The sequence below is a fragment of the Cupressus sempervirens genome, chromosome 6 (assembly GCF_028749045.1).
Source record: "Cupressus sempervirens isolate cs-2001-9-10 chromosome 6, ASM2874904v1, whole genome shotgun sequence".
NCBI classification, from domain to species: Eukaryota; Viridiplantae; Streptophyta; class Pinopsida; order Cupressales; family Cupressaceae; genus Cupressus; species Cupressus sempervirens.
This window is the reverse complement of record NC_143123.1, coordinates 161308568-161334308: the sequence shown is the minus strand read 5'-3', so window position 1 is coordinate 161334308 and position 25741 is coordinate 161308568. Positions and strand designations below refer to the sequence as shown.

Genomic DNA, 25741 nt, shown 5'->3' with positions numbered 1-25741 from the left:
CTGATACCATATGTAACGCCCCGCCAAGGGATCCAAAAGAATTAACCTAAAATTTCACTAAGTTTGATAAACATTTTTTTTTTTTTTTTTAAAATTTTAAAAGATTATCATTTAATTTGATAGGAAAATAAATCGAACCAATCGGATTTTCATTTCCAAGATCAAATATTTTTTCAAGTTAAATTTCTCAATTCAATTTTAATTCAACCCAAAACTCGATTTAATCCAATTTCTCTTTTTTACTTACGAATGAGGTTTTCTAAATAGCTTTCCAATCTAAATTTACAGATGAGATCGAATAGCAATAGATTTAGAACGAATAATTCACACATTTGAGAAGACAAGTTCTTACAATCACGAAGTAGACAAAACATATTAAATTTCTTAAATCAATTAAGGGTCAAGATACCAGACCCTACCTGAACCTGATGCTAATACGCAAACCCCAAAAAACTATAAGAGAACTCGCTCCTCTTCAATAACTTTCTTCTGAAAATCTTTCCTAGAATTCTCCTTCTGAAATTTGCTTCCAAAGTTCTTCCCCAAAATTCCTGTCTCTCAAATTCACGGTCCAAAATTTTTCTCTTCAAAATTCACCTCCCTTCAAAAATGAACCCCCAAGTTGTGATAAGGAGTTTTCTCCTCAAATCGGAGCACTAATTGTGCGTTCACCCGAAATGACTCTTTGCTCAACTGAGTTAACTCAAAATTAACTTTTATTAATCTTTGTTTTATCTTTTTAGTGCATATTAAATGAATCATTAAATAACTTTATTTAATTTTTCCACTTCACTTCTATTTTTAATCTTTATTACTTTTAAACCCATGCGCACTTTATGAAATTAAAACAACATTATAATTTTTTCTTATTTTATCTTTTTGATTAATTTCTTTTATATTTTCAACTCATGCTTGCATCATGCAATCTTACAACTTTTTAATAATTAATATATTTTCACTTTTTAATTTATTTTAGAAACTTAATTGATAGAATATTTAATTAACTTAAATAATAATAATATTTAGCATTTATTTAAAAATGAACTCTAAATATATTATTATTAAATTAAATAAATATTATCATGTTCTAAATTTATCTTTAAACTTTTATCTCCAAATTTAATTATTTTATTTAATTAATTTCTCAATTAATTAAATATAATTAAATATGAAAATGTCATAATAATTTTTCATTAAATTAAATCATTAATTAATCCTTTTAATTAAACTTAATTAATAAAAAAAAAATACGCCAAAGACTCATAAAGACAACATATGAAAACCCATCATAGAAGAACACATACTAAATCAAACAAAAGGGTTATAATCACGAAATAACATCATTTGATGCATTCGGAGGGTTACTTAACTCAAATATTTGTCCTAATTATCAATTAGGACAATTGGCTAAAGGGTTTAGAAATTGGACTTAAGAGTTTATCTCCCCTTTCTTACCATTGAGATAATGCGATAGGGTACGCTCATCCTAGCAATTCAGGAAAGTCGATACCCGATACCTGCAACCTACATAAAATCCACGCATGTACAGACACAATATTCTAAGCTAAACAGACAATGGCAGGAAGTGGTGCATCGTGTAGATCCCGACTAGCAGGTGACTACGACTCCCTTCCTTAACCACATCAGAAACACCATACATAAAGAAAACAAACACGCACACCATACACATGCAGTATGGAGTAAGTATCCATAAGAAAGCACATGTGATAATAAACCATCTAACTAATCATCATCGATAATTGAAAACATTGAATAATCATCATACATGCATGAAATATTGAGTACCAAGTAATCTCATCATATAATAAATTGAGTGTAAAACAACATCTGATAATTTGAAAGTAATGCTACTAAACATCAAGTATAAAACTGGCCTAAAAGAGTTTGGCAATTAAAACAAAAAATGTGAACTAGGAGCAGGCACTACATGGAAGGGCCGAAGAAAACTCCAGCCCCAACACCTACACAGAGAAAACATTGAGATTTATCATTATCCCTGCCCTTTTGGGTCCGGAGGGTCAAATTAAAAGAGGGCGTAGATGTCTTGGATTTTTTCCCTTTCACAGTAATCCAGCCCTCTTCCACCTTAGCAGTCACATCCTGCCAAGCCAACGACTCCAGCGCTGGAGCCCCAACACCCTGAGAGGAAAGACCAGCAGCACTCACATCAGAACCAGAAAAAAGGCCAACAACAACTTGGGTGACAGGGCCAGCAGTGGTCAGAGAGATGGCACAAGTCCCAGCAACAGCTAAAGTGATAGCAGCACCCGAGAGAAAGCGCAACCCTTAGCAACAGCATGTCACAAACAACAGTTGCCTGAATCAAATTCCCACAACCATCTGGGGAGACCATAGCACAGACCGGAAGTTTTTCCCCGATCACCCCCTCATCAGAGACCAAAGCAGACTGACAAGGAGCCGAAGGAACCGTAGCAACCAACTGTGAGAAGCTTCTCTGAGAACCAGATTTTTGAATACCGTATAATGCTGGACAGAAGCACCTTCCCACCACAAAGCAAACAATTTATTTTTCTCTAGTTCACATTGAGCAGCCAAATGTCCTGTTTTAAAACATCTTCTATACCTGAAGGGAATCCTTTCAGAGTCCAAAGTTTGAACCCAACTGCCCATCGAAGACTTGGTAACGATTTCAAGAGGCAAACCCTTTGAAACATCCATATCAACCAATGTATGAGCAAAGGTGGAGTGATAATGTCAGAAGAATCATTATCAACCATAAGAAAATCCCCCGGAGCTTCACCCACTTCCTCAAGAAGAGAATCCACCCAAAGATGAAAGGGAAGATAGGAAAGACGGACCCAAACAGGAGTCTTGTTAAACTTTTCAGAAAACAGGTAGAAATCTGAGTGTCGTGGCTTAATAATAAGCAAAAAATATATATTCCTCCCAACTAAAGAAATGATGACACAATCTTATTTCTGTCATCAGCAATGTCAAATTTTGCAATAAAAAAACCACTAGCCATAGAAAAAATATGCACTGCACCAAAGAGAAGTGATTCCTATTGATGAGAAATTCAGTCATGAAATTGGGGGAGGCTTGGCCAAATGCCCTAGCATAGAAAAGCATGAGAGAAGAGGACAAAAACATTGTGTTCCATCTCCTCCCTGGCATAGAAAAGCATGAGAGGAGAAGACAAAAACATTGTGTTCTATCTCCTCCCCGGCATAGAAAAGCATGAGAGGAGAGGACAGAAACATTGTGTTCTATCTAATCCTATATCTAAACCTCCCTATCGAGGGCAATCCCCTTGGAAACAGGGATAACCCCAACATCAACTCTCCTCAACCTCCCAGCCACAATGTCATTATTGGCAGCACCAGCTGCAAGACAAACAACACCCCGAGCAACAGAAGCAGTCCTAGCAGGCAACTCCAAAGGTGCCTTTTCCTGAGTTGCCGCCTGACATTCCCTTAACTACAGACCCAACACCAACAAGAATGCTAGAAGCAGAAATAGGAGAAACCGATGCCGAAGCTGTAAAGCACCTGCAAGCAACAGCGACACAGAATGTGAAACACCCAAAGCAGGAATCGCATTGGTAGCAGGCAAAGCAGCATCAGAAGCAGACAGCGACAGTCCACCATTCTGAGCAGCAAAGAAAAGAAAAGATCTCTTATCCGGAGCCGCAGAAGGGCCATAAACATTGCCCTTTACCACTACACCTGCCAGAACAGAAGAATTGGACTGGGAAGTCATGGATGGGGATTTTTTACCAGCAGGAAGGCTGCCATCATTGAATGTTGTAGTAGCAGTCGGGGATAAAATGCTAGCCTAGAAGGAAGACATTTCAAATCGTAGTGTAGTTATGTTAATCCCCAAGGAAATTAAGAATATTGAATAACAAAAATAAAAGTCCTACCATAATCTACCAGTGTATGGATTAATATAATTAAAAATTTAGCTAATTTTAGTATACAGCAAGGAAGCAGTTAAGGAAATTAATAATATTGAATAATAACAAAAATAATATAGCATACTACAATAATCTACTAATGGGTATGAATTTAGATGAGATTTTTAGTAAACAAGGAATTACTAACCCTAACAATTCTAACATGGTAATTAGTACTTGGAAGTGATAATGGAACATTCAACTAATACTTGGAAACCTTTCTACCGAACCAAAAAATAAAGACTTTCAATACACATTCAGAAATCTGCAAAAGAACACTCGACTCCACTTTATAAAAACCAGAAAATGATACAAATCAGTAGAACGTACAATACAAGGGAACCTTTAACTCAAGATCAAGTTCTGTTTTGCCTCATGAGCAGACCAGTCTGTATAAACTACACGTTGAAAATGAATAACACAATAATACTGAATGCCTTAGCTGGAAAGGTGGACTATCAGTTTTCAATCGGCTCTGGAAATCTTTGTATGCTATCATTGGCTTCAAATATTAAATTTGTACTTGAATTGATGGGATGGGAAAGCACAGAGCCAAGGACCACTTTAGTCCAGTCTTTAATACAACAATCTAAATGCAATGACAAAGAAAAATAAAATATCAATACATGATACAACCATCTGGCTTCTTCCATGGGCAATTAATATCATGGAGTGCCCATGGGAATATGGATGTCTCCAAACGGGAGAAAATAATTGACGCTGTAAGAGAAATTCAGCTGGATTGATACAAGTTGCGTATCACAGGGTCACTTCACAAACTCACCTTGCTTAACACTCTCAGCAAATTTTGATTTATTCAGCAACTTCTCAAATTATTTTACGGTGACCACTAAATGCCCAAACCTGCAATTGCATAGTACAAATGTCGTGTATATCATATTATTAACTCAAAACTTATATAAGATAGTAATACTAAAATATTCTACCATAAGGCAAACACACTCTGCATTTAAGTCCCCAAAAGCAATGCCATACTAAACTACAATATTTGGTGCTAAATTAGATATAGATTAATCATATACCTTTAAATTCTTGTCCCAGCTTCCTGTACACAAAGCACTCCCATCACCTGCTAATCCAAGACAGCTTATACGACCATTGTGTGTGTCTTGTAAGTCTCCCAAATTCAGAACTACCTGGAAAGCATAAATTTTAATTGATAAGCAATCATCTAGCGATAGCATTACACCAAATCCACCATAGGACAGATGGTGCTTTAAACGGCACATGACTTTTGGAAACTTGAACTTGAATGACAAACTTCGGCATTCCATTGTAATTCAAAAAGCAATCTCAATCAAAGTAAATATGAGATCAGACAAAAAAAAATTGTTTTTCATTTACCCAAAAATATTTATCAGGAACCAAATTAGCAAAAATACATATTGCAGGAGACATGCTCTCTTATCCATTTGGTTATAAATCAGCACATTGGTTTTTGTGGAGAATGTAAGACAGGCCAATTTGAAAATCATTACTTGTACAAAATGGAATCAATTTCTCCCTTAACCATAGACACAATAACCATAATCAACTTTAGTTACATTCACATCTAACAACCACAAAGGGATCTATTTGTAATAGGATTATAACTCAAATTTATTGATGTATAGAAAATCCTCACCACTGAATCCATCTACCGACTGCTGATATTTAGGATCTACAGGAATGTCTATTGATATTAAAGTAATTTGCATCAATCCTACATAATGGATTCTCCATTGTTAGTATTTCTGTCTCTACTTGATCCCAAGGATTCCCCAACATACCCGATCATTAGAATCCCTACTCGCTTTTCTCCAACAGCTTAAGCACTTTAAAAGCTTTGTCCAGTGACGTTGCAGTGCATCAGAAAACCGCCTCAACCCCCATATTGTTAAAACTATCATCCGCAATGCCTGTGCTTTCTTCTCCTATCGCATGTGATAGACCAATAATGAATATATCACTCTTTCACACTGTTAAATTATATGTTATGACTGATGAATGTTAGAATTTCTACCGGCTTCTACCTCAAGTTTGCAATGACTTCAAATGGTGTTAAGCAAATTCCCTCTTTACTATCCTAAAATCCAGTATTGGTCATCAGTCTTTTAACAGTCAATTTGTACAAAAAAATCATCTGCAATCTACTATTATTTTAAAAAACGGGACTGGGAAGAGGCATTTAGAAAAACTGAAATCAGTTGACCCACTGTAGAATAGATCCTAGTCCTACCATAGCCTACATATGTAGGATGAGCATGCAAGGAGTTTATAGAGTAACCAGCTATAGCCTATAGGATAAAGCATCTAGAGAATAATTTCACATGATTTACAAACATTTTTTTAAAATATGCATAAAATTCTACAACTTTCCAAGTAATTTACAGCCCTTGAAACTTCCACCCACCACCCAGTCTTTAAGAAAAAAAACTGTCCACTTATCCATCTATGTATAGCAGGTGTGGAATAATACCTTTCGGCTGCATTCGCAAAAACAATTGTTGCACACCAAAAATTTGGATCACAATGATCTTACCTTTGAGACTCTATGGATAAAATTTATTAGTCCATTTTATGTATGAAGTAACAAAGATTTCAATTTATATACAGACCACTAGAATCACTCCAACAAGCATAAAAGAGAAACACAACATATTGGTGGGTGACAGCTTATGCTCAAATATTTGTGCACTTGTTGCAATGATATATCTGTTGATTGGTTGATAATGAGCAATGTTGCATTGGTTGAGTTGGTCCTTGGTGGATGTAGTGCTTTGGTTTACAAGGATGAGACCCCAAATTTGTGGCTTCACTGGCTGTGACCAGATGATCCCTAGACTAACAACTAAGAAAACACTGATATGCCAATATTCAATACTTACCTGTCCTGGATCACTCACTTCATCAAATGAGTACATATAATTTACAAAATTGAGTGAGCCCCTTCTGCTAACATCTAACAGATCTGCATCCTCAATAATCACAAACTGATTATAGGAGAAAACCAAAACTTCATTTCACTTCCAAGGATGCTCCACATTGGTAACTCAGGGTCATCAAGGAATTTTCTTACTAATACTTGCATCTCCGCATGAGATCAACACAGGGAGGCAAGATGACATCATATATCATCCTCATTAATGAGAGCTTCATTGGCCACAGCAAAGATCTTAATTCTTAACTGGTATACTTTGCTTCTATCATGACAGTAATACAGTCCTTGGTGTGAATCAAGTAAAAGCACACAATGCAATTTATGATCAGTTATTAATACAATCTTGATAGACATTGGCTTGGTCAATGCATGAAAAACTGGATTATTGACAATATTGGATAGCACCTTGGCTATCACAGTAAGGAAAATCAATTACCGCAGTTGGAAGTCCAGCATGACACCCATTCATCTTGATCACTCGCGCAATGTGTCCAACCAAGCTAACATCACTTCATAAGATAAGATAAGATTAACTATTAATGTTCAACAAAAGACCACAAACAGACCTTAGGGACTGACGATACAAACAGAGGCCAGAAGGAAGCAGGACCACCAAACAGTGTCCAATAAAAAGGAAACAAACAGACCAAGAAGCAAACAAAGAGAAACAACACTGCACAAGTGAGGCTACGAGACAGCGAAACAACTAGCAATTCATAGTTGTCAAATAGTAGCCCAGAACTGAAGGATAACTATCCATGTGCGGAGAAGTCCGAGCCCGTCCTTGGAGTGAGGGGGACTGCTGTCACTGATGGCTTATGTCCATATGATCTGGTATGAGTAACAGTGGATGGGCCCCCAGCCTGCTTGGTTCCTTTGAGTGAGGTAACTGGAGTGAAGAAGGAAGTGATAAGCTGGTGAAGGGACACAGACCCAGAGGGGGATAGCTCTGGAAGAGTGAGATCTTGAAGACAAATGACCTCCTAGAGATAGAGTGCAAGGCATTGTTCATCATCTTACCTGAAGAAAGAGGAGAGGGACCTGCACTCTCTGAATAAGCAATGAAACCTCCCACGAATCTCATAGTAGATCGGACAATAGAATAGAAAACGGATCTCAGACTCAACCATACCCATGTCACAACACTAGAAAATCCGCTCATCTCTACTGGCCTGGTGATTTGTTTGGCTTCAAAGCCGGTGAGAGTCAACTTTGAAAGAGCCTAACTGGGTACGTAAGGCATGGGACCACCGCCAGGAAGAGCAGTAAGGTCGAACAATGATGGCATCCTAAATGTCAATATAGTGCTCCGCATAAATACAAGGGCAAAGGCCCCCTAACAAGTCAACCCAAGTCACCTGAATAAACCTCTTGTAGATGTCCATCCTGGTAATCTCATTTAGCTTCTGCTATGGAGGAAGGAGATGAGTGGGAGCATCCAAAGAGTATTGAAAGGGAGGAAGGTGGTCAATATCAATACCCACGGAGCTGAGGAGACTAGAGACTTGAGCATACCAGCATCTAGCATGCAGAATGGAGTCAGAGGCCACAATCGAAGCTAAGGAATAGTAGGCCAAGTAAGAATAATAGTATCTGCCATCAACAAAGTCTGCAAATCCCTTGAGTCTTTGAAGTAGCCAAACTAAATCAAAGATCGTGCAAATTCTAAAGAGATGAGCGCCGAACACGGTCAAGATAATACTGGTAGGAGTGGTTGGCTGACAGCGGATGAAGCAACAAAGATGAAGAGTTTGCACCCTCTACATCGAAGCCCAATCAATGGCCAATGAGGAGGGCCCCCAAACAGTCCAACCATAAAGGACAGTAGATCTAACCAAGGAGTCTAAGATAGACATCTTAGATGTGGTACCCGAAAAATGGTGTTTGAAGCACTATCTCTTAAGCAAAGCAAGCGAGCCAAGCCTCTTGTTGAACTACGGCATCATGGCCAGTCTCAAACTGAAACACGGCCCAAAAAACTTGGTGCCCAAATAGGTGTAGCTAGAAGACATCTTGATCTCGTTCCCTCTGAAGAAGTGAAGATGTCAGGTTTTCAAGCAACTGAAAACCATAACCCAAGTTAACCACCAACTGTCGAGAATCACAGAAGGAGGCCAAACTGTCCAAAAGACATTGTAACCCATCAAGGGAGGACAGCAACACTATGATGTCAGCAAAGAGAAGGATGGATATCAAACTTGATGAAGATAACAATCATCCTTGGGAAACGAGAATCTCCTTAGATAAGTCTCAAGCTCATCAACGTAAATACCAAACAATGTAGGAGAAAGTGTGTGGCCCTGCTTGACCCTAATAGAACTCTAAATGAAATCAGAGAAGCCCAAAGGAGTCCTGAGCCGACCAACAACACTCTCGTAAGTCTCAGGATAGCCAAGAGCAAAACCTTGGAAACCCAATATCTCTAAGCTACTGAAATAACGCCGAGCAAGGGACAGAGTCAAAGGCTTTGCGAAAGTCCACAAAGTAACAATAGACTTTCGTCGAGCGGTGCCTAGCCCCCTCAATAATGGCCTTGAGGGTGACAATGTCTAAAAATCTGCTCTGAAGCCAGCCTAGCCTCTAGCGTTATAAGAGTATCCTATGCCAAGATAATAATATTGCAGTTTTTTTCAATGTATTTCACAATCTGCTTCACTACATACAAATAACTTTGATTAGGATCCTACATGAGGCAAGGAAAAACAACCATAGCCTAAAAGAAAAGGCAATATCTGGTCACTTAAAAGCCAACTATAGGAGGTTCCTCACAAGTCCCCTGTACAAAATTGTATCAAACTTTGGATAATCATCATAATCGAATACCTTCAGATTTTACTAAATTGCAATTTGTTATTCTTTCTCAAGTGGCACAATGCTCTTGAAGTCGATTGATGCTTCAATTAAAAGTAAAACAAAAACTACTCGGGTTCTCTGTGAGGCCTTGGATGGCAAAATGGTTGAGGTGGGTGAGGAGAACATGGTACAGACAATTATAGTTGATGCAGCAAATTATGTTGTCGTAGGTAGACTTTTTTATGGAGAGGCATCACACCTTGTTTTGAACCCCTTGTGTTGCCCATTACCTGACCTCATTTTAGATGATCTTAGCAAGCTACACTAGATCATAACATGTATAGAGCACACAAGAGATATTTTTAAATACAAATATAACCATATGTGGGTCTTCAACCTTAAAGAGGAATTCCAAAAATAAGGAAGAGTTGGCTCATCCAGGATTTAGCCCCTATGCAACTAGTTTTATCAAGTTCCAATCTATCCTTCAGCCCAGGACTTCTTTGAGACGTGTGTTCATAAAGAGTGGTTTACATCATCATATGCAAAGACCATCGCAAGGATTGACACAGTTGATCAGAGTTTTGATGAGCATAGTTTTTGGCAGCCGGCCAAGGAGATTGTGCAAGTAACTTCTCATTATAGTTTTGTTCTGATTTCCATTTTATTTGTTTTTTTCACACTTAATATGTTCATTATTAAAACTTAATGTTTCAAAATGACTACAGTTCACAGAACCTCTAGTTGTTCTCCTACAAGTTGCCAATAAAGGAAACCCCACATTGGGCTACATATATGAGGGCATGGATAAGGTGTAGGGGGGCATTAGATCTATTTAAGTGTGGTCCCATATGTGAGTATCTTAATCCTGCATTCCAATTTTGCCCTAATTTAAAGGCTAATGGTGTTGAGTAGACTCTATACAGTTGTAGACTGGATGTCTGATGATTTATCAATTGGAGTCACATAATTCATGAGATAAAGTTGTTTAAGATTGCACAAGGAGACCTCTTTGCACAAGACGTGCAAGAAAAATTGAACAGAAACACAGCTAGGTAAGACTACTAAAGGCATACTTAAAATTTAAAGATCTAACTTTTCTATCTTTTACCAGTTTACATTAATAAACTCAAAGTTACGGAATAGGATTGATTTTTATTTTCTCATTTCGGATGCATGGTGGGAGAGGTTTGGTACAAAGGTGTCAAATCTACAAAGGATTGTAGTTCATATCTTGAGCCAACTATAAAGTGCTTTAGGATGCAACTACAACTGGAGTATGTTTGAGCTCATACACTCCAAAAATTGCAATAGGTTGCCACTGCGAAAGTTGAATGACCTTTGTATATATTCATTAAAAGTTTCGCCTTCGTCATAAACAGATCTTGGGCATTAACACATCTCCTATCACTTTAGAGAAGCTTGATCCACAGTCAAGTAGATCACTAAGATTGATTATCATGTCTTCAACAATGATGACTCGGCATGGGTTGATCAAGTCAATCAAGAGGCAGGGATGATAGCGATGGAAGAGGAGGTTATAGCATGAGGAGACCCTTTCGAGGATCTTGAGGATGATATGGATGTCATGAAGCCCAAGCCTTTGACACTGTCAAATATCATGGCTGCAACATCATACAGAACTTATCTTAGGTGCACACATGGGAGTGCCAAGGTATTGAGGGTTATAGGGTCATTTGAGCAATAGACTTCTAACTTTAAATTTTATATTTTTTCCGAATTTTTGATGCCATGGATCTCATATCCCATCAATTTTGTAGACTTTCCACACCATTTATAGATAAAATATGTTATTTGGCTAATTTTCTTTAATTAAAATTTGCTAAGGAGAGCAACAATCTATGACTAGATGTCATTCCCTACGTTCGTTCTTTGGCATAATAAGAGCAAGAGATTTACAATGGAAAGTGTTGGGTTGAATCTTTCACTCTTCAAGCATTCGCTTGATTTTCCAATGTGTCTAAATACTCTCACTAAGCAAGGTGCACTAGGTGGGTTGATAAGGCAAGAAAGAATTTGGTGCAAATTCAAGAAATGTTCAATGGGCACCAATAGGAAAGTCCTTTAAGCGAGTCAAAAACATCATAATATGTATTGAATGAGATTTGATTGCTTTAAGCAAAACTTGGGTTAACCTATATAATTGTTGACCTAGTAGAGTGCAAAGGACCGATAGGGGTGAGTTTATGCACTTAACCATACTGCAATTCATTTATCTCGTAGAAGCCATCCAATATGATCTTGCAAACTATTGATAGAATGCTCCAAACATCAAACAAGCATCAAGGGCAATGACATCACAATGAACTTAATATTGAAATGCCTCAATTACAAATAAGACAACCTTTGCAAGCCATGAGTGTGGATTGTATTGTAGTTAGAAACTAAAGATTGTCTATAAAATTCTATGAGATCCAGCTCTTCTCATTGGCATTGTCAAGGATGATCTCTACCAATCTAATCTTGATTTTACAAGCGAAGAAACTTCCACATTTTCAAAGAATGGTCATTTTTCATAAGCTAAACTTCAGATTAGAAGTTTTTGGTTTACTTTCCTATATCTTATAGTTTTCATATTGTGAAGCATACTCAACAACTGAATGTAACTTCTTTGATTTCAGCACATAACGTTCTTATGAGCGTGTGGTAGGTATTACAAAAAGTGATAACAAAAAATGAATACCAAGATATTTGATATTAACAAAGGAGTGAAAGACTCCTTAAATAAGAGCCACAAAGGTCAAGATTGACAACTAGAAAGGAAAGGATAAGAACTTATCTAAAACAATAAAGAATATTCCTAAAGTTTATCTCAACTTTATTGACAATTATAAACCAAACATTACAGTATAACTTTAATAGTAGGAACGATACTATTTCCTGGTGCTAGCTTACAAAATTCAGACCCTTAATGACCACACTCTCTAGCCTCTAATATAAGAAACAACATTAATCCATCTGACAATCCAACAACTACTACACCACATGCTAATCGGGAAACCAAACCAATGTTAAAAAGCTACTTTACCGGTACAGATACAGGTACAAGCATCCAGTACGTGAATAAGGGTAAAAAAGTTCAGAGTTTGGGTACATACATTCAGGCACATTAGTATATACATACATACATACACACATATATATATAAAAAAAATCTAAAATATATATATTGAATTAAATCATATGATAGCACGACACTTCATCACTAATCAATGCCAAAGGCCAAAGATAAATATTAAATGCAAATTGATAGTTCAAAAATATTCAAATAAGCCATATCATATATGTCTGCATTCACGGTCCCAATGAAAATCATTACAATTACAAAATGTAGTTCATGATTCATCAATCATCAAAAATAAATTGTCTATTGGATTTTCATTTTCAGCACAGCAATATTTAAGCAGCTGGTCTATGTGAAGAGCTCTCTCTCTTGCAAATTCAAGATCATTTGAACTCAAGCAGTTCTACCCGCACTAGAAGCACCATGTCTAGTGATGTCATCATCATTATGAGCCATAGTTAGTTTAGTCAGATCCTCAATGTTTGCATCCAAGTTGGCACACTCCAGGGAAAATTTTTAGAAAAAAACTTTATGATATGTTTTTGTAAGTGCACAAAAATGGTTGCATCGAAATTGGCACATTTAGGGGAAAATTTTAAAAAGAAAAACTTTATGATATGTTTTGTAAGTGCAAAAAAAGTCACATAGTGCAGATGCTACCGAATGCGCATCCATGCCTGTGGATGCGCTATTGTGCATCCAATCGCATTCATAGTCGTGTATGCGCATCTAGAGAGCATTTGGCACTACATCTGATGCGGAGCTGGAGGGAGGATGCGAATATGGCATCACAGTTGAAAAGAACACCCTTCTGATCAATATCATTTCAAGCTAATTTTAGGTGTTACTTCTAAATGCCATGCACTGGGATCAAACTTTCAAATTTCAAATAGTCCAAAGATATTGATTCAGCAGGATCTATGACTTTGACTTTGACCCATAGTGCAATGGCATTACTTCACATCATATGTCACCGTTAGCTCAAGAAACTCTCCAAGAACAAATGGATATATTCTGTCCTCCTAATTGTTTAAATGACAAAATAGAAGAATCCAATCAACTAAATGGAAAAACTTTTTCTTCAGCACTTGTTTATTTATGTATCATAGAGAATCTTTTAGAAGATGTATAGGTTGATATTGAGATGAGAACAGATACAAATCTTGTAACCCACCCAGTCTCTAGGATGATGTATAAAGAAATTGCATAATTCAATATTGCAATTTACAGTTCTAACTTCTAACAAGGTGTCTTTTCTGTCTTGAAACTCTCTTGTTCATAATATTCTACACTTCTATCATTTCCATAGTTTTCTTTTGTTCATAATAAATTTTCAGGCAAACTGAGCAGTTGTCTCTTGAGAATCCTTGGAGCCCAAATCAGTAGTATCAATCCACAACAATTGAATCCTACTCTGCAGTTTGTATGCCCATTCATACAAGGCTTGGATACAAGAAGCGTATTTCCAATGCTCATGATCCTTCATCATATGAACAAATCTACACCAGGAACGCAAATGCCAACTTCAAAAAAAGTTTCCAAAGATGATAGATTGCATTGTGTGGCAACGAAGAGAAAAAGTAAATCAGCAGCAACTACAGGAAAGAGCTAACACCATTGATCACTTCACCTAAATTTTGCAGTGCCATCAATCTCTTTAAACCCATCATCTCCAACACCAAACAAATTGTGTAGAGACCAAACACCATGTTAGGTACAAGTCAACCTAATTATCCTTGACTTTGAAAGCCAAAAAAGATCAGAATGATCTAGGCAACTCACTTAACCTTGTTTGTATTATGCAGTATATCTCTTTCTGATCAATCAAGGATTCCAATTACCTATGCACTTCTAATAATTTCCATATCTGTTAAAATAGGTGGAACAACAAGTCATGAGGATGACATAAAACTTGAAGATGCCTGCTATGGTTTTATGGTTTTTCGGAAGCCATGAAAGAAACCCTACTGTTGGAAATTATGATTATCAAAATATCAACAATTGCCAACTTTTAAAAGGTTATGATCAATCAACTCAAGAATATAGTAATATATTCAACAGCAAGTTGGATGTTTAAGATTCCAAACAAACCCTCATTTTTTAAGTGTAGGTTGGCCTTGACACCCTTTATTCAAACTGATATGACATCCTCCACGTGTCTCCTTTAGGAGAAACCTACACATATTATTTGCCAATTTGAACTGAAAGATAAGCCTGCGAGAAGAATGAAGATTCCAAGTTCCAAGATAAATCTAAGAATAAGAATCCTGAATCCAGAAACAAAAAAAATTCTCTGAAAGGAAAAGAACCTTTATGTCAATCAGACACAAAAAACATCATATGAACAGAACAGTGGGTAATCAAAGATGGGCATGTGGTGCACAAAGCAGAGGGCGCTCCTTTGAGGAATGTCATGCTCAAGATATTTACTTGATCAGAGTGAAACATTTGATTCTACCATAGTAACAGAACAAGCCATGAACTTAAGACAATGTTGCCTCATCTTCCAATTCACATCGAAAAATTATTGCAGTATCAATTGCGGGTCAGTCGACAACCTATTCACTTCATTGTTTATAATGGTAACAAGAAAAACTTTATTTCCTCAAAAGAGTTTGAAAACTATACCTGCTCACTATCTGACATACAAGCATAAAAAATTGGGCAGGCTTACCTCTGGCTTGGAGAACGACATCACTCATCAGTGCCACCTAATCTAAACAATCAAGCCCTTTCATGTATAGCCATTTGTGACACTGCTACTAGACGTGCATAATGTTTTGATTGGAGTTTTGGACAACCGTATCTCTTACAGCACAATTAAATCAATGAAGCAAATCCTACAAATGTTATCATAGATGTTAGCCAAAGTAGAAGCTGCATACCAAGACTAATCGCTGTGTCCTCACCCATCTTCACTATGAAATACAAAAAGCTTATTAGCTTCAGTAAGAAATTGAAATACGCATCCTTCAGCACAAACTAAAGTGGGCACCTATATGACAATATGATAGATATAAGGATGTCAGTCTAATCACCTATGGGTCTTTTTCTGCTTTAGAAACTACCTTTTCTTAATGCCTCTCTACACGGCTGTTCATTCCAAGAGGTTGATAAGTCCAATGCCAAATTCATTAAGTAGTGAGAGAAGTACAAATCAGACCTAGCTCTTCACCTTGTAGTGGCCCAATTGTGTTCCTTAAAAAGCAGGATGCCATGTAAAGGTTTTGCATCAACAACAAAGCTTACAACAATATCACAAGAAAGAACTCTTATTGTTTTTCTATCATTGAGAATCTCTTAGACCAGCTCCATGGTGCATAATGCTGATAATTTATAAATATTGATCTCAAGTCAGGGAACAACAAGATTCATCTTTAACCCTCAAACATAGGTAAGATGGGCTTAACAGGCAAGGCTTGTTTAACTGGGTTAGCACCTTTTGGATATCACTAAGCCACGTTCCTTCAACATTCATGATGATGATGAATGAATTTTTCATCCATCTACTACTTCATTTTTTTTGTTTATCTTGATGATATCATCCTTTTTAGTTTCCTGTGAGGCATGCTTGTCTTATATTCATGAAGTGCTAGATGGTTTGTAGTAGCAAAAAACACATTTAGATATGGAAAAAAGTTTTCATACCACAAAGGAACAGCATTACCTTAGGTATATCATTGATGCACATGGAATGCATATGGATCTAACAAAAGTTTGTCACAGATATGACTTGTACAAAAAACCCTTACACGACTTTACAGTAGTCATAGTTTAACAAAAACAATTCTTACGTTTTCTCACATAATTCTGGACCTGGACTCAAGTTTTACATGGTTCCAAAGCATATTTTGCCTGGTTAACCACACAAAAAAACCATTAAAGAATAGAAATTCAGACGGTATTTTACAGCAGTGCTTGCTTTATCTCAGAAATCATTTGAGAGTGAGATTAATGCATCCCATCATGTCCTTGGATAACTCCACACTCAGTTTGATCAGTTGTAGCTTCTCACAATGAATCATTAGAAATTTATATCCATGGTGAGAAAGTATCCTACATATGATTGAGAGTTCTATGTTGCTGTCCAAGCATGTAAGAATTACAAATAATTGTAGTTACTGCTAGTGTATAATGAATGACATTGGACATGATCTTCATATCATAAATAGTTCTGTTTCATCATCAGCCACAGAAACAGATTATCAATCCAGCAACAGAATGTTTGATCAGACTTCTAGCCAAAGAACTCCTCACGGTGCTCAATACATGTGGACACGAAACAATCAACTTGGCATGAAGAGTGTTAATGCATGTAGCTTCAGTCTGACATTACAGTGATCAGCATATACGCATGTATATATGTACAACAGTATGATGCACAAACTGTTATACATATATGCATACGTACGTGCTGTATATTACCATTCACAGTTTGAAACCAATGGCATATATATATATATATATATATATATATATATATATATATATATATATATATATATATATATATATATAGTTTCAGAGATCATTAAGGCATGATTGAAACTACTTTTGATTCCTTTGATATTTAGATCATGATCGATCTATTCTTTATATCGGGCCGCAGATTTAATGATTGGTAATACATTTGATTACTTTGGTTTAAGTCAGTAACAAATCGTGAGGATTAGTTACCTCCGAATGGGTGTGAGAATCAATGTATCCAATCTGCCCGAAGTAAACGAGGCATTGAAATCTATTAATGCAAGCACTTCAAAGGATCAAAGGAAATTCTGAGTTCAATAATATTGTTTTATCTCTGTTATTACTGCACTAACTTCTAAGCGAATCAGTCCACTGGCATTAGTGATCATACCTGCAACACAATTGTGCATCAGTCTGCAAACAAATTAAAATCTGGTAAGAACTTTACAAAGAGTTTGAAGAAATGCATTACGCTTTGCATGCCAGTGAAACTATTGATGACTAGTGTTTGCAATATTAACTCTTGTATCATTTGAGACATAATCATGTACCAGATGAGCCTGAGTAACACAAATTTATATGGAAAGTTCACTTCAACAAGGTTAACAAGGTTATAGATCATTTTGGAGTTGTGAAGACTTGCCAAATTGAGGAAATATTTCTACTGGTCATGTCTCAGAACTGATGTTGCAAAATATATCAAACAATATACCACCAGTGCCACAGCTAAACTGACATGCAAGAAACATGGATTGTAAAATCCTTTGCCAGTATCAACTGATCCTTGTAAATCAGTTTCCACGGTTTTCTTCTCGTGTATCCCTACTACTAAGAATGATGATGGTTGTCTCTAATTGATAGATTTTCAAAGATGGTGATCCATGTACCTAGCAAGAAATCAATCCCAGCACCAGAAACAGCTCAATTGTTCTTTCATTATGTATGGGTACATTTTGGATTACCCTCTCTTTAGTTACTTTCAGATTTTTGCAAGTAACTTTGCTCATTGATTAATCAAAGCTATCAATCTACCATTTTCCATCTCAGATTGATGATCCAGATCAACAGATAGGATGATTATATTACAACATAATGGAAAAAAATGCTTGCTTGTTATTAAGAGTGATCAATAGATCATTATATACGAAAGAATAAACGATGTTTTCTTAGAAAACGATCATAAAGAATAGAAACATTCTATTCTGGCTAACAACTAACTATAAGCTAACTAAATATTAGAAACATTCTAATATTTACAATAGATTACAAATAGATAACCATTAAATAATAATTGACAATAATAAAAACTATCCATTGTCGTAATACGCTCCCTTAATGGTTACTCTATCCACAATGCCAAGTTGTCCTTTGAATTTGACAAACTTATCAGGACCAAGAGGCTTGGTGAGAATGTCTACAGTTTGATCCGTTGTAGGAACATACTGCAAGTCTATTCTCCCATCTTCAACCAGCTAGTGGATGTAGTGAAAGTGAACATCCACGTGCTTGGTTCATACACGGTAGACTGGATTTTGTGCTAACTTGATAATGCCTTTTTTATCAACAAAGAAAGTGGTCGGTCTTGCTGGTGACATCTACATATCCCCAAGCATCCGACGAAGCCAAACAACTTCACAACCTGCCTTTACAGTCCCTTTGTATTCACCCTCGATAGAGGAGAGAGAAACAGCCTGCTACTTCTTACTGGTCCCTGTGACGACACCGGATTCCAAACTGAACACGTATCCAGAAGTTGACTTTTAATCATCAACACAACCTACCCAATCTAAATTTGTGAACCCAATGAGTCTAGGATTAGAACTTGTGAGTAAAGAAGTCCATAATCTATAGTGCCCTTCACATAACAAAGCACACACTTTGCAGCCATCCACTGATCAGCCTTAGGAGTTGTCATAAAGCATAAGATGAACCTAACTGCAAAGCTGATATCAGGTCGAATAGTAGAGAGGTAGATTTGGTTGCCTACTAGTTGCTTGTATGTAGTATCATCAACTAGAGGAGAATTAGACTTGGCTCATAACTTTAGGCCTTTTTCCATGGGTGTAGATGCAAGCTTAAATTTTGCATACGGAATTTGTTTAACAAAGCCCTAACATATTTGGACTAAGAAATGAATATACCAAAAGACTATTGCTAAACCTCAAAAGCTAGGCAATAATGAATGAGCTTGAGATCAATCATATCAAAAGACTGGCATAAACTTTGTTTGATCCCCTGAATCAAAGATGTCGAACTGCCAGTGATGATCAAATCATCCACATAAATGACTAGAAGGATGATGTCACAGTGAGTAATCTTGATGTACAAATTTGAGTCTGAACAACTCCTTTAGAAGCCTTGATCACTGAGGTACTTATCAATTTTTATGTACCTTGCCCTAGGGACCTGTTTCAAACAATAGAGACCTTCACTAACCTAAGAACCTAATGTTCTTTACCAACAACCGTGAAACCAGGAGGCTACTTCATGTAGACCTCTTCTTTAGGTCACCATTCAGGAAAGCACTCTTGACATCCATTTGATGGATCTTCCAATTCTAGCCAAACTATGTTGCCATGGCTAGGACTAATCTGATAGTGCTCATCTTTGTTGTGAGAGAAACGTTTTCCTCATAAGCAATGCCCTAACACTGAGAAAAACCCTTTGCAATTAAGTGAACTTTGTACTTATACAAAGTACCATTAGACTTGTATTTTATTTTGTAAACCCATTTGCAGCCAATGTGTTTCTTCCCTGGTGGAAGATCAAAAAGGACTCGATGTGATTCTTTAGTAGGCTTTGGTGTTCTCATTTTATGGCCTATTCCCACTCTAGAATTCCTTTAGCCTCGGAGTATGTCTGAGGTTCAAACACACTGTGAATGTTGGCCATAAGAGAAAAACTGACTAACTCAACAGGTTTGCTCTTTTTCCAAGCAATTTTCCCACCAATGAGCTCACCATCTCGAAGATCAACAAGTGATTTCAACCACCATTGAGGTCAGAGAGAAGGACCAACATTAGCATTAGGAGATGCTCTATGATCAGGTTCCTCATCATAAGAATCTAGATCAAACTGAGGTGAAGCATCTACAAATCTGAGTGATCCTACAAGAGAAGGTGGAGGTGTCTGTAAGGGAATTACTGGTATAACTGGAGCTGCAGGTGTTGCTAAAGCCCTCCCATTAGGTGGGCCTAATGGAAGCTCAACTCCCAAATCATGAGCCTTTATAGGCTAAGCTACTAGATCAAGAAGAGGAGAAACAGGCATGAATGGTCCTCGTTCATCAAAGACTACATCATGACAGAAGAAAATGAGATTCCTCCCAATAAACTGAATCTAAATGTTGCCTTTGCAGACAACACTGTACTCTTCCCCTCCAAACTGAATCTGAGAAAGGTTGGTAGTCAATAAACCAGTCTCTACAATGGGTGAAATGACCAGAGACACCTAAATTAATGTACTAGGCAGACGACTTCACATGATCTGCAAATCTTTTAGTCACGAAGGCATAAAAGGCAAATTTTGTCTGCTCAGTGTACTCTGCATTGTTCTCTTTGGGTTGCAAACCAAATTGCTTAGCTTGGGCAACTAAACATTTCTAACATTCAACCTTCATGTGATCATACTTGTGGCAGTAGTTGCATTGAATGTTCTTTATCTTGGAGTCTTCTAATGCTAGAGCAGAGGACTTTTGCAGAAGAGACTGTCGTGAATAAGACTTGCCTTTATCCTTTTGAAAGGATTTAGCAACAAAGGCTTGCTCTGTGGAGGTGGAGTTGGAACTACTACCGAACTATTATTTTCACTGATCTTGATGAAGCACAAGTGTGCAGAGGCCTGTGAACTTCATATCAACACCAGTAGAAGTAAAGTTGAGTCTTGATAAAATGCTCGTATGACTTGGGGTAAACTTTTGAGGGTTATTACCAACGTCCTCTTCCTCCATCTTGCATCCAGTGGCAAGCAACTAATCAGGAATATCCTGAATTTTATTCAAGTGTTCCTAGAGCGATTTCTGCTCATCCATGACAATAGAAAACAAACAAGTCTTCAGAAAGAAGGCCCTGCTTCTGTCCAAAGTCTCATGTAGTTGCTTGAGATGCTCCCATATCTCAACAATTGTCTTGCCGGATGGAATCAAAGAGAGTTGATCATCATCTACAAATAATTTGAAAAGCATCACCGCCTCCCGCTTATTTTGATCCCATGTATTCTGATCAGTACCAGCTGCAATCAGAAATTGTGTAACACCCAGAACAATCTGATCAGTATTTTGATATTCAAGATTGTTAGCATCCGCTGCTTCCATGTGCCATAATTTCAACCATTGAATTTATGATTTCCCTCGAGCAAAATAATTGTCACAAATGCCATGGCACGTTTTACAATAAAAACCGTGAAAATCTGTTAAGGCACATACTTCAAGGCAAAAAATCAGAAGACCCAAAAAAATGATGTGCCCAAAAGAGAGCTAGAAAAACCTAGAAGGAATATGTTGTTGGATTCTAGATTTGTTGGCTCGAAAATTGAGGCACAAAAATCGAGGCACTTAAAAAACGAATGACAACCCAATTGAGCTCTTGAAAACCCACCAAGAATCTATTAAAAAAAATGGATCCTATGCAGAAATTTAGGATTTCGAAAAAACCGTACAAGGCTACAGGAAGGCTTCAATTATGGCAGAAATTTGTAGGTTTGACCAAGAAAATTTGGGTACAGATCAACACCAGAGGTTTGTAAAAACCCTAGACGATTCTAAAACCAACAGAGAAGGGTTGAAATGCCCTAAAAACTAGTCATGAATTAGCAGGAAAAATGCAAATCATTTTGGTAATAACATGATTTGTAGGAGTTTAGACAACAGACGTCCAAAAGATAGAGAAAAACAACCATGAGAAAGGTTGTTTAAGCTAAGATGAACCAGGAAATATGTTGGCAGCAAAAGAGCGACCCTGAAAAACAACTATTGCAGAGCAAGCAATGCAGGTTGCGGGAAAATGGACGTTGTTTATAGAGAAAAACTCTACTAAAACAAAAACAACAACCCAAAAGACACAATCCTTCCTTTCTACGATTTTTCCTTAAACGCAAACCCCTTCTCAAACAAATTTCAAAATTCTGGAAAATTTTCAAAACAACACACAAAAATTTATTTCGAATTTTTATTTGAATTTTTTTTAAAGATCTATGGCTCTAATACCATATTACAAGATAATTGGTAAAAATGCTTGCTTGTTATTAACAGTGATCAACTGATCATTATATACAAAAGAATGAACAATGTTTCCTTAGGAAACAACCGTAAAGAATAGAAACATTCTATTCTAGCTAACAGCTAACTAAAAGCTAACTAAATCTTAGAAACATTCTAATATTTACAATAGATTACAAATAGATAACCATTAAATAATAATAGACAATAATAGAAGCTATCAAGTATTGTAATAGATTGTGCATCTTCTTAGAATGTATAATTGAACGAAGCCTTCCATGTATGACAAAAGTCTCTCTTTTATTCAACATAACTACAAAAAAGCTATTCACAACACTACTTACTTAGCACAGCCCTTTTATGGTCTCGAGGGTAACCCTTGACACTCGTCAATGTGACATACCCTACTATGAAAGCAACTAATTCAGCTAAAAGCAAGTGCAAATCATTTTGCAAGAGTCTAATGTCGAATATAAGCAACACCATAATCAACATCAGACCCAAAGGTGGCCTTATATCTAAAACTAAGAGCTCACAAGACCTCATAACAATATGCGACCTCTTTGTAATGACCAAATTCATTTTCACTAAGAAAGTTGGAAATAATTCAGTTAATAGTTTCTGGCTTTAATTGTATGCAAGTTTTTAGCATCACCGTTGTGGATCACACTCCATGATCTATCACCGGAATATGAGAGAGTGCAAAAGAAAAATACTGCAAGATGATCTTGCAATTTTTTATCTCATCCACACTCACATCACACTAATCAATTACAGAGTGTGATTTGAAAAGTTGATGCTAAATATTCACACACAATCAAAGGCCAAAATTACTAAATAAAATCAAATGGATTGTGGAAATCTGATAACACTAGATGCAATGTCGTTACTTCAGATCATGTATCATTTTCACAATCAACTTCAGTTACTCTCTTAGATAACATGGCCATACAGCAATGCCTAACTTTTCTTTGATCATGCCATAGAATGCCAATAATGCCAACCTCGTTCAATGCCATAGTTTTGTAGTGTTACCAAAAAACAGCAAAATAAAGTAAACTGATCAAGTGAATGCAAGTACATATGTTTCTTGATACTTCTAAGAAAATCCTGTCTTCTGTACTTCTGTATTAATGTATTATTATATTCTTTCAAAATATTGAGAATTAGATGACAAGGTAGCAGCAGATGGGCCTCTTCTGACATATCAGGCCTTTCAGACTCATTACAGAACTTTTCTATGGTAATAAGTTGCAATTTACAGTTGTAACGCAGTGCTAGCTCTCCACTGTCATTTCCGTATTTCATTATTGTTCATGGCACAGTTGAACCAGATTGAGTGTTTTGTCCCCCAGGCAACTCCAAGCACCACATCAAAAAAGTTGTCCAACTAAATAAATTGCTAAAAAGGAAGACCTTATGCAAATACATTGAAATAGGATCTAAAGATTAGTGAGCTTAAAAAGGAAACATAGAACCCTGAATAAGAAAAATGAATTGAGTGGATACTTCCAAGAAAGCAAGCCAGGAAAAGCAACATATAAAATACAATTACTACAAACAAAAACCAGTCAACTTCTGTACGCTGGAAAACCTCAGGCAACCAATGTAAGAATGTTTCACAAAACAAAAGTGGAATAAAAATATACAAGTCTTAAGATCATTTAGTACGTTTATTTTTTTATCATTGGAGTTTACTTATTACAAATTAAAATTATACTAAAGAACATGTGCCAGATCTTATCATTAAAAAAGAGTGTCAATTTTAAGTACTAAGCCAATATTCACAAATCACAAAATGAACAACATCTTATAACTGTCAGTCAATTCAAGAACAGACTTAGTGTCTTACCAGTTAGAATGATAAATTGTAGAAATTATTAAGGCATTTATTGCACCAAATAAAAGAATTGTACAGAAAACTTATGTAATGATATTGCGTAGATGTCTTGTACAGTTCTAACAAGGGAATTTGTCAATAGCTTCAGACTCTTTTGTGATTCCGTATTAACTAATGATACAAACATTCTTTATTTTTCTTGGCAATAACTGACTTTTGGACTTGTGACTTCAAACAGGACACAAGGGAGACCACGGTGTTACAATACGATCTGCCAAATAACTGAATAAGTAAACTATTATATACTTGAACAAAGTACTTGACAAGTTGCAAAGGATAAGAGTTTACAATCAGAGTTCTGTTAATTGTACTTAAACAAATAAATAGTACAATCAAGCATTGCTGAATCGGCAATCCGCACGCCAGTTGCTCAAGTGGCAGAGCACTTGGAGATGGACCAAGATTTCAGAATCTAATCAAAGGGGGATTTCAGAAGCTAGGTCAGGAAAATTTAGGAAGTAAAGCAGGAGGGACCAAGTTGACCATGAAGGCCAGGAAAATTTTTATTTAATATCAAACTATCAGGGAGCCAAGCATATTCTTTTGCATGTTAATTGATCCAATTATCGGTAGAAATGTATTTCATTCACACTAAAACATATGTTGGTAATAATTTCAGGATATAGATATTCACCTGATTCAATATCTCTAAATATCTGAGATGAAATTTTTTGTTGAAACAAGATTTATTCTATCATTACGAAAATTAATATAATATCGCCTCTCCAAATACTTTGCTTTTGACGAGAGATTGCACATACCTTTGCCACTATCGTATCCCATGCAAAGCAGTCTCCATTAGAATATGCGGCAAAGAGGAGCCTACCAGAAAATGAGAACGCCACTGATGTTACAGTTGGAATCTCATTTTCATTGTGCTGCTGTCTATATACTTGTAATTCGTGTCCTGTTCGTATATCAAATAGACGACAAGTGCCATCATCTGAGCCAGTGCCAAATCTTAGCCCGTCTGGAAAAAATTTTACACTATTTACATCTCCCTCATGTCCATGGAATGTTCGAGTGGCCCTACTAGCAATTCGAGTGTCCCACAATCTGCTTGTCATATCACAAGAACCTGAAACAAATAACTTGGAATTTGTCGCACTGACAGATACACTGCACATTCAAAAGTTATAACATGCTTTAAATGGCAGGAATACCAATAGAAGTCCAAAATGCAACCATTCAAAGAATTTATCTCTTCCACTTGATGACTCAACTATAGTCATTGTCATTTTAGACAAAATATAAAGACTTTACATGGGCTAGAACTAAAATTGAAACCATTCTCTTTATCAAATCTAATGGACTTCAAGAATTGTATGATTATATCTTTAAAAATATGATCCTTGAAAAATCTTGATGCACATACTAGTAATATATGCAAGGAACGCACCCAA

The 25741-nt window shown here is 36.5% G+C and overlaps 1 protein-coding gene across 3 annotated transcripts in view; it reads right to left on the bottom strand.

Moving 5' to 3' along the window:
- Positions 1-1798: 1798 nt before the first annotated feature.
- The window catches only part of AGB1 (GTP binding protein beta 1), a 40547-nt gene continuing 16604 nt past the window's right edge, over positions 1799-25741 (bottom strand). Inside the window, exons 4-7 of one of the 3 annotated variants that reach the window (XM_089787253.1) lie at positions 25100-25457; positions 4981-5094; positions 4722-4801; positions 1799-3530 (exon numbers count right to left, since the gene is read on the bottom strand). In XM_089787253.1, coding sequence (XP_089643379.1) covers positions 4766-4801; positions 4981-5094; positions 25100-25457 — 508 coding nt within the window. In that variant the 3' untranslated portion in view covers positions 1799-3530; positions 4722-4765. Of the gene's footprint in view, positions 3531-4203; positions 4802-4980; positions 5095-25099; positions 25458-25741 lie in introns of those variants that run through there. The other 2 variants (XM_089787252.1, XM_089787251.1) reach the window with 2 other exon arrangements.